Below are 13,934 nucleotides of genomic sequence, written 5' to 3' on the forward strand. Positions count from 1 at the left end.
GACCCCCTTTGCTCGGCCCAGAAAACGGATCTGAGGGGGTCTAATTTTAAAAAATTCTGGGAGCGGCCGCCCAGACATCCCCTCTCGCGTGCTGCGCAACTTTGGGTTACGCGTTAGACCAAATCAGCATTCTAGGTTATCTATCTATTTCTATGCTCGGACCCATAGAAATCGCAACACTATCCTAGAAGGGAGTGTCTATATCCAGGCAGTGGCGCCACCATGGGGTGGCGAGGGGTGGCTACTGCCACCCCAAAATCATTCTTTGCCACCCCTAAGACAATTTTTATTATGCATATTTTTTTTAGATGCCACCCTAAGATTTGCTGTGGCCCCCACTGGCCACCCCTGGAATAATTTTCTGGAGGCGCCACTGTATCCAATAGACACATGTCTTAGCTATACTCTCTGTGAATATTGAGTTTATTGACGCACGATTAGTCAATATATTAGCAAATATATGCGTACCGTAATCTCCCGTACCGGCCAGGTTTCAGAATTTTAGAAATTTAATCATCTGTAATTCACTTCCGCGCGCATATATTTGCTATATTGACTAATCGTGCGTCAATAAACTTAATATTCACAGAGAGTATATGAATTCAAGCCGGTACGGGAGATCATTTGCATAATATAGTCTAGATACCTATAGACACATGTCTTAGCTATACTCTCTGTGAATATTGAGTTTATTGACGCGCGATTAGTCAATATATTAGCAAATATATGCGTACCGTAATCTCCCGTACCGGCCTGAATATAGACACTCCCGTCCACATATCGGGCGCGCATTTGCATTTCAGAGGCAGGTGGGAGAGGTGCACGTAGAAGGAGAGATGACTCCTGTAGCATACATGTGTTACGCACAGTCCCCCGTCGACTGTGCTATGTGGACAGCTGACGTCGTTAGGTCGAATGTCAACGACCTACTTGGAACCGCCAAGCCCGGAGACAGAGCTATTGTGATTATTGATACATCGGGTAAGCTGGCCGATATGACTCATTTATTGACGTTTCAACTCTGTAGTGTACTGTAGTACGGTGTAGTGTAGTGGAGGATGTTGTGTGTGACGTATATAGACGTGGTGTGGTGTGGGTGTATAGACAGGTGAGACAGAACAGATGGTCTAAGGGTCATTTCCGTATAGAAACAGTCATGCTATGAATCTCTCCATCTCTCTCTACACCCCCTTACCCAGCTAGTGCATGTGTACTCGGCCTGGTTGCGTAACAACTCATACATATAGTGGTGTGCCCCTGACGAAGGCTGTTGAAGATGCTTTCTCTATAACGAGACAGTTCGGATGTTCCACACGTGGCCTTGGGAGAAGGTTGGAGAATTCCTTGCATCGCCGGGGAGGCGATTCGAATTTTCCACGGGACCGTGAGGGAGGGGGGGCTACAGGGCTGCGAGGGGTTCGGGTATATCCCGCAGAGCTGGAAGCGGGTTAGTGTGTTCCAAATGGCCAGGAGATGGGTTGGGTGTTCCACAGGGCCGAGGGAAAGGGTTTGGATGTCATCGATATAATGACCTTGGGATGAGTTCATGGGTTCCAAGGCTCAGGGAGAGGGTTAGAGGGAATCACACAGGGCGTGGGAGATGCTTCGGGCATCCGCACTGGGCCTGGTGATCCACTGGTTCAAGCCCTTGTGAACCACATATAGTGACCTGTGAGTGTTGTATTTACAAATTGTTTTCAAACACGTACGTTACTGCAATTAATATAGCGGTTACTCATTAATTGCTATTATTAATTGCCTGCGTGCTGGGATGTGTGTAAACATATGTTAGCACAATAATACCCCATCAAATTTATTTTATCAAAATTTTAAGCGGTAAAATAAGGCGCGATGATGTTATCCAGGTCCGAAATTTAACGCAATTACACGCCTTGCTGTGCTACTGCAGACTTGCTGGCGACAAAGTTCGATCCACCGTTATTATTACGCGTTATTTGTGCCTCGATTTCTTCCGGTATCGGTGGATGCATTACGTAATGCGCTATATTTAGCGACCGCTGTCCGCCTAGCTACGTATGCTACCGGAGTTCTTTCCCAGTGTTCTTGCATGCATCTTTGAACAGGTAAACTAGCAGGAACCAGCACTGTTCAGGTTTCTCACTATAATTACCATAACGTACGAATTATTGTTGGCTTTTGCGCAGGTGCTAATAGTAAAGTCATGAATCCAGCGCTGCTGAATGAGCTCTTTCCCGCTCAACTTCACCTCGGTCTGTGGATCTACGGAACCTCTGAGTACCAAAAGGCATTGGGCGAGTTCAAAAAGACTTACAAGGAGAAAGCTGGCAAGGTGCGTTGCATGCACAGGAATGCATTCATCTCTGACGCGTCGCCACCAGATGAGGGGTTTCTCAGTGAGCTCTACAAGTCGCTCCAGGGAGAGGGCTTCCATTTCTCCGAGAAACTCGTCCATTGGTTGGCCGAGGAGGTGAAACTAAACAGAGAGTTGGCCGACAGCGAAGTTGCTCAGGAGGGCGATCGCCCGCAGAAGCGATACAAAGAGGCGCCGCCAAAAGGCACCCACGATCCCCGAGGGGTTCTCAGCTGGTGATGGCAGCCTCTCACACCCCATGCGCGGCGCACCGTCAGGCGCGGTCGCTCAGGCTTGCTGTTAGAGCCCGCGGGAATCAAATGCCGTGAAGTATCGATATGTAAGTTCGTGCTTGAGGATGCTTTATGCTCTTATATCTCCTCCACGCCTCGGCCGATTCCGCTGTAAGCTAGCGGAGCAGTTGCGGCGAGCAGAAACAAATATTGCTAGTCACGCCAAGTGGCTGTATATCATCAGGTAAAAGCCAGGTGCAATGTATTCGTTACTGACTGCAGGCGATTGCGTCACGTAGCTAGCCAAAGAAGTACCTGTATGTGTGGCATTAGAGTAATTTATTTTACGTTTTTCTTTTGGCAGTTTTCTATACAAACTGTCGGCTTTTCACTTGTGATATCGGTTATTTATGCAGTATTCTGTTTGGGGGGTCCTGATTCATATTGTTATATAATATACATATATATTTATATATTACGAACTATGTTATTCGATAGCTTACGTGTCAGTGAATTTATATTCACCATACCTCGGTATTGAACAGAGTGAACTTCTATGATGGGTCACGCAAATCCAGACAACTAACAGCAAAACGCTTTCCACTGGCACTGCTCGGATAGAGCAGATATGAGGATTAAATGAAGGCCACATAGCTCATATCGCATGTCATATTCTTCATGCTCGTGCCACAACGCAAATACCATATAATAACAATATAATACCATATAATAACAAAATTAACGAAAGCAATTCATCCGTAGTAGCAGCTTTGCTGGCCACAAACAACTCGAGTAATTGTGTGTATTGTGATGTAGTTACCCCTGTGTCTAGTCACATTATAATCAAATATAAAGTATAATGTAAATGCTGTTTTGAAGTCTCAGTAAACCAAAGTTGTGCACATCTTACTGTGTCCTTGTATTGCCTGCATATGCTTCTGATAAGACAACAACAGCGACAATAACACCAGCAGCAGCAGCAGCAGCGACGACGCCACCGATTAAAACGAAAGTTGAAACAGTGCACAGAGCGAGTAAGTTGTCTTTTGCCATAACTAGAACCCATAGAAGAATTATATAGAAATTATACGATCACTCTAAGAGAATAGCTACAGTTATATTTTCCTTTTATTGAACCATCAAATCCACACAAAAGAAATATACACACATGCATATCGAGGTCGGGTTAAAACATCTCTGCCTGTGTTTTTACAAATTACAGAAATTTCTCTGAAAATTTCACTATGTGTTAGTAACGACCTAAAGTTTAGTTGCCGTTTCTTTTGTTAACAACCTCACTTCTTGCTGTAAAACGTAAATTCACCGCTGAAAATACAAGAACATTAAGACATTTAATAAAATGCGTGCGATTTTTGCGATTTTTACGATCACACTTACAATTAATCAAGGATGTTCTGAATAAAATGTAGCTGGAAACTTCATGCATAGCAGGATAATTACGTTATGCGCGTGTGCCATGACCATGACCTATTCGTCATATCCAATTGACTGGTTTAATAAGCTTATCACATGGAATTGCCTTTCTTCCATCCCACCCTGCTGTATTGTGGAGGACGAGATGACAACTAGTTCACATACGTATTGGCTTATCATCCCAATTCTCGCCATTATTCCAAAGTTTGCCCTCCCACCATCTAGAACGACGTGGTATAATGCATGCTTGTTTTGTTTCCTATTTAAAATAACGAGTCATGCTCATAGGCAGGAATCTGACATTAGCTGGAGAATAATTCAGCACGTTACAACTGATAAGTGATTACCTATACGACATCTTGGCACGATACATCACAAAAATGTACAATTAACAAGTTCACGAGGGCATTACTTGGCAGGACACTTTTCTGTTTGAACGGTGACTGAAAGTAGAACTCTACTAACAAGAACTGCGCAACACATTCACAACCCGAACCATTATTCCAATTAAAATGGTTTACATAAACTGGCTAACAGAATAACTTCTACTTTTTCTTCTGCACGCTTTTCAATTATATTATACATAACACAGATATATTAAAAGAATTAATAAGCAATCAATTTATGTCAGTAACCATTCACATTCAACTTATTCCATGTAAGTTACAAAGAAGGTCTAAAATAAATTATTTTAAACAAGTGCAAGCAGCACAGCTTCTTATGTGTACACAAAATGTGTAAACATATAAACATATGTATATGTATATACATTATTTACATCGTAACAGAAATAAAATTTAGTCGCCAGGTCTCAATAGTCTTCTGGGAAATATGTCTCAATTTATTACCGTTCACCATATTTCTTATTTAATATAAGACCTACCACGACCACACAAAAGTTGCTAATCAGTAACATTAGTCTTGCTATTGAAGACGGAATCGTATTTCTAAGTGATGCAGAGACCACAGGCATTCCGACACAATCTCACATGTGAAGGAGTCTGTGATCAGCTATTAGTTCCACACTTAAACACTTAAACTGGCAAAATGTTTGTGAAATAAAGTAATATATATATATATATATATATATATATATATATATATATATATATATATAGTTTTTCATATATAGTATCTTTGTAGGTAATTTTAAATTATACAAATTTAACACTTCTCGAAAATAAAAAATATAATAAATAATCACACCTCATTTCGTTGGAACTTCATGTGCACACGTCTAAATGATCAGCTTGCAACAGTTCACGTGTCCTGATCGATAAGCACAAGCACGAGATACAGGTCCTTCGTAGCTATCAGTATCTGCTGCTGCAGGGTCAGGCTGAAGGTCGTATGCTACAGTGTCTCATATGGCTCTGATACATCTCCTGATAGGAACCGCTCTAAGTCAGCATCTTCATTTGTCTCATCCTTCGCCTTCGACTTCTTCTTCTTTGCTGTTTCTTTTTTGCCAACAGCCTCCACCTCCTTAACCTTGCTTTTGCTTTTGTGTTTATTCTTCTTCTTATGCAATTTCTGTCCATCCTATAAAAACACAGCTATATGTATATGAATGAAGAAAACGATTGCAGTCTTGTAATGTTGTTTTATTTCTACTGCAACTTCCATGTACCTGTTATTTAAATGCTCAGACGGTGCTAGGATTACACGTTTGCTATACACGCACATAACAGTGCTGTTCATATAGTCTAATATCCATCTATGCTGAAGTACTAACTCTGTAACCGTGTAATATTGTAGCTCTTTTCAACTGAGTGACGAGTGGTGTGTGAACACATGTTTTTTCCGCATGATGTCAGCAGGAGTCTATCAATAGGAGTAAGACAGACTAAAACCGGCAAAATTCAACATTTAGTAGCCTTAGTCTACCTATGATTTATTGTATAACACCAAGTCGTTTTTAATTTTCCGAAATCCCTGGCGAACCTCGCTAGTTGTTCGCATTGCTCTGCGGTAGAGGGCGATTCAATAGCGTTGCCCTTTGTTTCAGCTGAGTTACCGCCACTGTTGTTTACAATGTGGTATAAATTGCTAAAACCACATTGTATGTTTGAACTGATATCTCCCGATTTGTCATTTTTGTGAGACCAACGATTAGACACGGAATTAGTTTAATGATTAAGGTAACACTTGAACTCAAGTTTATCGAGTTAAACACAATAAATCATAGGCAGACTAAGGCTACTAAATGTTGAATTTTGCCGGTTTTAGTTTTTCTTACTCCTATTGATAGACTCCTGATATCAGGCCAAGACAAAGTATGTAACTGCTACTCAGCAAATGAATTTCCAGCATCTATCAGTAATAGTAAAGAGCAAAGGCTGCAATTGCATTTGCTGGTACAGACTCTTACCTCCTTTGATTTGGTCTTGTGTTTGTGTTTTCTCCTCTTCTCAGTAGTAGCATCCACATCAGATGCGTTCTCCTCATTCTCATTTGATCCATGCTGGTTCTCACTCACAGATGATGTCTTACTGCTGGTGACTAGAAGCAAACGAGCAGAAATGCAATTATCACTGTGTTGAAACATGTCATGCAGATATTACCCACACGTTTACCATGGTATTACTGTATACTGGTATTACTGGTACAGATATTACCAACAGCCTAGTAAATGAAAAACAAAATATGGAACACATTACCTATATCAAAAAAATCATTAAACAAAAATTGGGATGATATAAAAATGAAAGAGGAGATGCTCACTGGGAGTGGATGTAGATCTTTTCTCAAGGTAACTCAGATCTTCAAACTCCATCCCTTTGTAGGCAACAGCACTACTTGCGTTTGTGCTACTTGGAGGTTCTGGCACTGCGCTAGCACCAAGAAAATCCTGCAATGCATCAAGTGCAGTAGCATCCCCGACGACAGCTTCTTTCTGCTGAGTTTTCCCTCCATCTTCTTCATCAGTTGTGAGAGTGATGCTGCTCTTCTGAATAGACAGATAAATACAAAATCAGTTGCTAATCACTGATATTACCCCAACAAGAAATACTTGTTCGAGCTACCACAATTTCATAAATTCACTGGAACTACTCTTTCACGATTTTATACAAACAGATAATGCAAAATGCAATTTTGGTATGTATTTGAGAGCCAAATTACATTAGCTACACCCATGTTAACAGGCTCTTAATATTAATCTAACTGCAAGATTAAATGCTCAGATGAATCAGCAAGAACACTAGCCTTTGCCAAAGTAAGATCTTCATTAGAAATGTCTTCTGTGCAGGCAGTTACAATGGGGCGACTTCCCATGTCCTCACTATCGCTGGAGACAGCCTGTAGATAAATAATTCCATTATATCAAAATACTTCGCATTAATTGCATTCACTCTTTAACAAGATTAGCAATTTTATAATGATACTGTTATATTATATATAAATATTATGTAATGATAATACCTAGAAATAATATTGCAGTATGACAGTAAATAATAATATAATAACTATATAATAATATTAATATATCTAATGATAAAGATTAACACATAATTAAGTGAGATTAAAGAGGAAAGGATTAGCAGGGTAGCATCAGCTGTAACAGATAACCAAAAGAGATGATCAAAACAGTGGAGAACCGCAACACTAATAATGAAGTAAACAGAGGTAAACTTTTTTAAAAGTGAATGAGTGGACGTTCTTACCGGCGCTGCGGGGACCTCATCGTCGTCACTCGATAGTTCTATAGCCTGAGTTGATGTGGAAAAAGTTGGCAATGACGTGACAATACTGTCCTCAGGGTCAAAGTCATCTTGGTAGCCAGCTACCATTGGATTGGCTGTCGTACCACCATCACTGAAACACGTAAAACAATATTGCAATCACAAAAAGCAACAAGAATTTCAGAATTTCACGACAGATGCACTCTATTAGCAACTGTCACTTGCATTACCTGTCACTATCCTCGTAGTTATCCTTGTCTACATGGACAGGTTTTGTATCAGCCAAAAAAGCTGCATCCAAGGCTTCCTCAGGAACAAAATCGTCTATGCTAGTGAATGTTGGTGACGTTATGCTGCTACTAGCAGTGCCTACAAAATGTAAAATAAGTAATAGGTTAACAATAACTTTCACTTTATCTTCGAACCTATTTAAAAGTATGTCCCCGCAGAAATGTACAACTCTCAAATACTAACAAGTGCCGCAGAGCGACAGCGCTCACCTGACGGCAGGTGTTCTGATGCTAAACTCACTGGCAAACAAATGAAGAGCACCCTCCCATCACCGCGTTCGCGCTCAGAGCATATATCTAGGATACTACTAATACAGATCTAAAATCTATGATAGCTAGGCTTTGCTATACCGGTAGTACAGTAATAAAGATACAGCTGTGTAACTTTAATGACTTCGCTATATTAACATTTTATCATGGATATGCGTCGAGAGTGAGCGTAGTGGTGGTGGTGGGGGGAGAGTGGGGGCAGGGGGCAGGTGGAAGGGGCTCTAATAGCAAAAGCAGTTGCCGCGAGATGGCGCGTGCAAGTGTCATCAATAATCAAAGATGGCATCACCCTCGTGCGTGATAACCTCACTCCATTGAGTTGCTGAAATCCCAGTATATTCAGGCAGGCGAGAATTTCGCTCAGCTGTGAGTTAATACATCTGCATTGCAGGTTGCCAGGCAATAATTATGATTAGAATAGTGCCAGTTTACCCCCATGCATGCGTAATGGGCTGCCCCCATGTTTTTGCCTACACACACGAGCATTCAGGGTTCATTACAGTCTGCTATTACAGGGTGCTACTCAGGTTGCTAATACAGACTGCTTTAGAAAATAATATGATTTAAGGAGCGTAAACCTTGTTCAACAAACATTTGCCTTTGCAATTGAACTGTGCAACTGTAGCCTCACATCCACAATGGCAAAAGCAGTTCAGTCCTTTGTTAACAGTCAACAAATCCATGTTTAACCCTCCTCTTGAGGGTCAAAAGGTTATCCGACACTTACTATTCGCATGTCAGCAGAAAGTACATTTCATGGTCCTTTCAATGAAGCCATAAAAATGCTAGGTCACTGCTGAAACAAAAAAGTTTTTCAATCGCTACGTCAGACCATGTCCTCAGAAAATGTCTAAAATCTTCCCTGTGCCCCATTGACCTTTGACCTGTGACCTCCAATTTCAGCAAAGTGATGGCTTTTCCTACCATGATGCAATACACCGACTATCACGAGCCTAGGTCGAGCCGTTTAGATTTGTGCCGCAATTCTGCATTTCCTCCCTATACCTTAAGTTAAGGAGGGAATGTTCCCCCTTCTTTTACACCTCTTGACCTTTGACCTTTGGCCCCCAGCTTCGATATCCCAACTCGTTTTGACGATTCCCCCCAACGTCCCGAATATCGTGACCGTACGTCGAGCGGTTAAGATTTGTGCCCAACTGTTGACGGACGCACGGACGGACGCTCGCACAGACGATCATGCGATTCTACAAGCTGCATCTGACTATGTCAGATGAGCTAAAAACTACGCTATTTCAAAAATATCTATCTACTGAAACCGAAATAACAAAACATGATATATATTTATATATATATTCATACATAAAGGTTATTTTACATTATATATCTAAATTGTAATAATAAGAATTTAGACTTCTCACTGCTTTGCGCTGTCTCCTGCGGCTCCTCTGCTTTCTGCTGTTTGCTACTGCCACCAAAGAACTTGGAAATGAAGCCACCGCTAGACTTCTCTGCTGGCTTGGACATTGCCTTCACAGCAGGTGGAACCAGCACAGGCTGGTTAGCTGTCGATGCCGCTGCTGTGATGAGTGTGGTTGCGGGTGCCGTTGTTAGAGTGACCGAGGGCCGAACGACAGCTTGAGAAGGCTGGGTGGAAGACGGTGTCTTCTCATCGGAAGGTACCTCATCGGGCTTTGAAGACAAAGACTGCGCTGGCGATGTGGACGTTGAAGAAACACCTACTTGGCCAAAAATACAAAATACACATCATGCCTAATGGTCTGCACAGTGCCTTGAGGCAGATGTGCTAGAATTCATTTAAGTTTAACGTTAGTTATCCCTCGTAGGTGCTTAGATGGCACATAAGGCAGTGACAAGAGATCTCCAATGTCGTCGGTCCGCTGCTACTGGCCTCAGCGTGTCCCATGACAGGTCACACATCTGCATCTCCCTCTCGATGGTCCAAGTTTAACATAGTACCAATAAATTAACATGCAATTGTGCCATTATTTTGCTGCAGTAGCACATGTTACTATTATGGCAATAAGCACTTTTATAATCACCAGAAGAGGCACCAATCACTAATCCATTTGGATGATCCACAGCTTCATGACCTAACTTGTCAGCATTCTCTCTTCGCTTGGCAGTCATGCTTGCCAAGAATCTTCAAAAATATACATAGTCACACCATTATTAAACATTACGGTTTCACTAACAATCACCAAAGACATTCAAGAATAATGAAACATGATACAGAATTAGTATTTAACATCTTGTTTACAAGTTTTGTACCGTTTTATAATGTGGCAATAAACAATAAAGCTTCAAGAACAGAATGAATTGCTTACCATTCAAACATGTCAATTTTTCATTGAAATAGTCACAATTATTCTTTAATATCCATTTGCTAATCGTTTAAATTTACTGTCGGCAGCTTCAATATAACTCACAAGTCATAGTCTTGCTCCTCGCTCTCCAGGTGAATGTCCAGTTCTGACAACGTCGACTTCATGTCTCTCTCATTAACCTCAAGCTGCTGTAGTAGGGTTTGCCGCTGTAACACGCAAACCACACACGCCTACATCATTCCCAACTCTATATTACAACATTCCACTAGACAACACAGTGGCATTCAGATTAGTTGCAGAACAACATCATTGGGCATCAAAAGCTGTATTTATAGTAAACGATACTCAATAGAATGATCTACTACTTTTTGCACTAATTCATTTGATCATTTTTTACGACATACAGAGAAAATATTCACTTTTTGCATATTTACTCACTGATATCTTGGTTTATATACAAATTAGGCATGACATATTAGTAAAGCAGGGTGCATGAATCCAGTGTTACAATAAATAGCATCTTTTTTAATAATGAAATTAACAGTGGGACATTGCACATGATAAAATGCCTATTAATGGCAAGTTAAGGATTCATACTGTGAAACAAAGTGAAGTAGGTTTACCTGCAGATTTAGAAAGGGTATGTTGAAAAACCTGTGTAGAAATTTAAGTCCATAGCTGTTTCTCATGGAAGCTTCTGCATACCTGACTTCTGCCGATCCTGGTGGTCTAAACACACGGCAAGAAAATCGTACGGTAATAAAGTACATAAAACTCCAATACCGGCACATTACAGATTGTATTGCGCATCTTAGTTGTAATATTAATACATTGCATATTGTACGCACCTTCCTAAATTTTCAATGGCGTAAGACACCGAATCAGGTTCTATCACTCGGTGATGACCCATGTCCCTATGATTTGCCAAAACCAGGACTGGAATATGATTTGGTACTTTTGGCAATTCTCTCTGTATGTAATCAAAGGTCCTATCAAAGAAAATGATTAAAAAATGTTGAATTAATCAAAATGATATGTTTAAAGGTTACACAACAGCAAAATATTATCTGAATGATATTATATGAAAGATCTCTAAAATTCACAAATATCTCTATTCATTTAATTGAACTATAGAAGGTGAAGAAAAGACCCAATTCTGTCTCAGTCACTTGGTTAATTCATCATGTCCAATTATTCAATTTACCTGATAATGTGACTTGCAACATGTGTACACATGAGCATTAGAAATTAACTATTTTCCAGGCAGCAAATACTTACTTCCAGAGATAAAAAACACACAGCAAACTCACTCACCCACGCACAGCAACCCAAAGCACACACAATCAGTTTCACTCCCTTTCACCCCAACGATATAGTGCTATTGCTTGTCCATGAGGAAGGTTATTTGGACTTCTAGCCCTGTTTCCCCTGATTCATTCATTCTAATTACAGTCACCTATGCTTAACCCAAGTTGCACATCGAATGAAGTATGGACGATAATGTAGGGTCAAGAGGATTTAAGGTCAGAGGTCAGAAAACAACCCTGCACACCTGGCCATCATTTTAACAGAAATTACGAGTAACTTTAGTGTATTTACTTCGGTTCACTAGGAATTTCTTGCCGCCCTTACTTTCGAACCCCGCACATAAGTGCGTATCTTACCACAGCTTTGTGATGTCCATCATCATGATAACTCCATTGGTTCCTTTATAAACGTCTAGGAATTCAGCGTCCAGCACTGGCTCTTCTGTAGCCTGAACATAACAGAGGGGCAGAATTCTGAATGCTTACACAAGAACATCAGCATGTAACTTAATGCTAACCATCAACATAGTAATTAGCCTATCGAGCAAATGTTACTTACTGAATACATTTACTACATGTCACAATAAATATAAATAAATGAAACAAAATCAGTTACAACATACTTGTGTTTGTGTGGTATTATCCAGTTTGAGAGCATCATTGACTGTTCGTTTCTTGCCTTTATCCACTACATCCCACACTTCCACCTTTACTATGTCATCCGTTGCCTTGTAGTTCCATTGAATACTAGCCACCTACAGTCAGATTACAGCGATCCATTAGTGCCCCTATACAAAATATCCACCTTTCCATGGAGGCAACAAAAAACTGTGTGGGCTGAAAAAATGTCATATTATAAACACTACAATATAGAGTAGCCTTCAGCGCAATACAGCCAGCCACCGGTAATTTTATATTCTGCGAGCAGACTCCAACTGCACACGGCGGCCATTTTTACTCAAGCCTTCCAATTTCTGCCTTGGGCTATCAACACTTAGTGTGCACTAGTCTGATGAAGTATTAACTTGTGAGACACAGGTGGTATACTATGTGTAACCTGAGAGAGGTCTATTACTCTGCGTTGAAACTTATACCTGAATTTCCTGAGTTGGGATGTATTCTTCTTTAAATTTCTCTCCTTGGAGTCGATAGAATAAGCATGACTTGCCTACGTTTCTGTCCCCTTTGATTATAACTTTCACTGAAGATGCAAGGTATGATCACATATTACAGGTGCTATTTGACTAGCATGTAACTAATTTTCAAATACAGGTTTCTGCAATCACCCACAGTTTACGCATACATTAACCTCACCTTTCCGTTACCCAGTGTTTGTTAGTATTTATATTAACATCACAATATTATTTTATATTGCTCTAACAGTAGCTAGCATTAACTGAAAGAAATGCTACACTATTTTGTAAATTTTTGAAGATGGTATAGATGTTTTTATTTCTGACTGTCTCTGAATGCTCAGTTAAATAAGTCATTAGATAAGTAGCTAAATGTCAATACAGAACTGACTGAATATAGCTTGCACCACTCGGGTAAACAATGTAAATGTGTGTTGTGCCGGTGTCACGGTCTGAGATTACCCCCAGTCTGAAATTACCCCTAGCACCTCGTGTGCATGCGTGACGCATGCGCAGTAGCGCTGGATAATGAGACCTCCTTCTACTCCTTTCCTTCATTCCCACCAGTTCTCCCCCTCCCTCCTTCTTCCACATGCTTCTTTACCCTCCTTCCTTCTCACCACCTTCTCCCCTTCTCCCCCTCCTCTGCCTTTCCTCCATCAGCTTCTCCCCTTGCCCCTCCCTCTCTCACCAGCCTCCCTTCTTCCCCTCCTTCTCCCTTTCCTCCTGTCTCCACAGCTTCTGCCCGCTGCGCTCCGTTCCCACACCGCGCAACTTCTACCCCCTCCTCCACCACCTTTTCTCCACTTTCTGCCCCCCTCCTCCTTCTCCACACCTCTCTTTCTCCCCTCCTCCTTCTCCAACCACCTCTCTTCTCCCCTCCTCCTTCTCACAGCACGATTTTCCCCCTCTCTCCTTCTCCCTTCTCCCCTCCTCCTCTCCACAG

At 41.1% G+C, this 13,934-nt stretch overlaps 2 protein-coding genes across 3 annotated transcripts in view; one reads left to right on the forward strand and one right to left on the reverse strand.

Moving 5' to 3' along the window:
- LOC106815786 overlaps positions 1–3,471 on the forward strand; it is a 4,335-nt gene extending 864 nt beyond the window's left edge. The window contains exons 2-3 of the mRNA XM_014820294.1: positions 804–981; positions 2,166–3,471. Coding sequence (XP_014675780.1) covers positions 804–981; positions 2,166–2,572 — 585 coding nt within the window. The 3' untranslated portion in view covers positions 2,573–3,471. The remainder of the gene's footprint in view (positions 1–803; positions 982–2,165) is intronic.
- A 204-nt stretch (positions 3,472–3,675) lies between these two features.
- Positions 3,676–13,934, reverse strand: part of LOC106815783 (rab-like protein 6) — a 15,992-nt gene continuing 5,733 nt past the window's right edge. Inside the window, exons 3-16 of one of the 2 annotated variants that reach the window (XM_014820290.1) lie at positions 12,950–13,056; positions 12,479–12,610; positions 12,213–12,304; positions 11,397–11,537; positions 11,172–11,277; positions 10,651–10,754; positions 10,264–10,364; positions 9,622–9,939; positions 7,913–8,051; positions 7,665–7,815; positions 7,207–7,299; positions 6,724–6,949; positions 6,371–6,501; positions 3,676–5,541 (exon numbers count right to left, since the gene is read on the reverse strand). In XM_014820290.1, the coding sequence (XP_014675776.1) occupies positions 5,353–5,541; positions 6,371–6,501; positions 6,724–6,949; positions 7,207–7,299; positions 7,665–7,815; positions 7,913–8,051; positions 9,622–9,939; positions 10,264–10,364; positions 10,651–10,754; positions 11,172–11,277; positions 11,397–11,537; positions 12,213–12,304; positions 12,479–12,610; positions 12,950–13,056 (2,030 nt within the window). In that variant the 3' untranslated portion in view covers positions 3,676–5,352. Of the gene's footprint in view, positions 5,542–6,370; positions 6,502–6,723; positions 6,950–7,206; positions 7,300–7,664; positions 7,816–7,912; positions 8,052–9,621; positions 9,940–10,251; positions 10,365–10,650; positions 10,755–11,171; positions 11,278–11,396; positions 11,538–12,212; positions 12,305–12,478; positions 12,611–12,949; positions 13,057–13,934 lie in introns of both variants that reach the window. The other variant, XM_014820289.1, reaches the window with a different exon arrangement.

The sequence above is a fragment of the Priapulus caudatus genome, unplaced genomic scaffold (genome assembly GCF_000485595.1).
Source record: "Priapulus caudatus unplaced genomic scaffold, Priapulus_caudatus-5.0.1 Scaffold1200, whole genome shotgun sequence".
Classification (NCBI taxonomy): domain Eukaryota; kingdom Metazoa; phylum Priapulida; class Priapulimorpha; order Priapulimorphida; family Priapulidae; genus Priapulus; species Priapulus caudatus.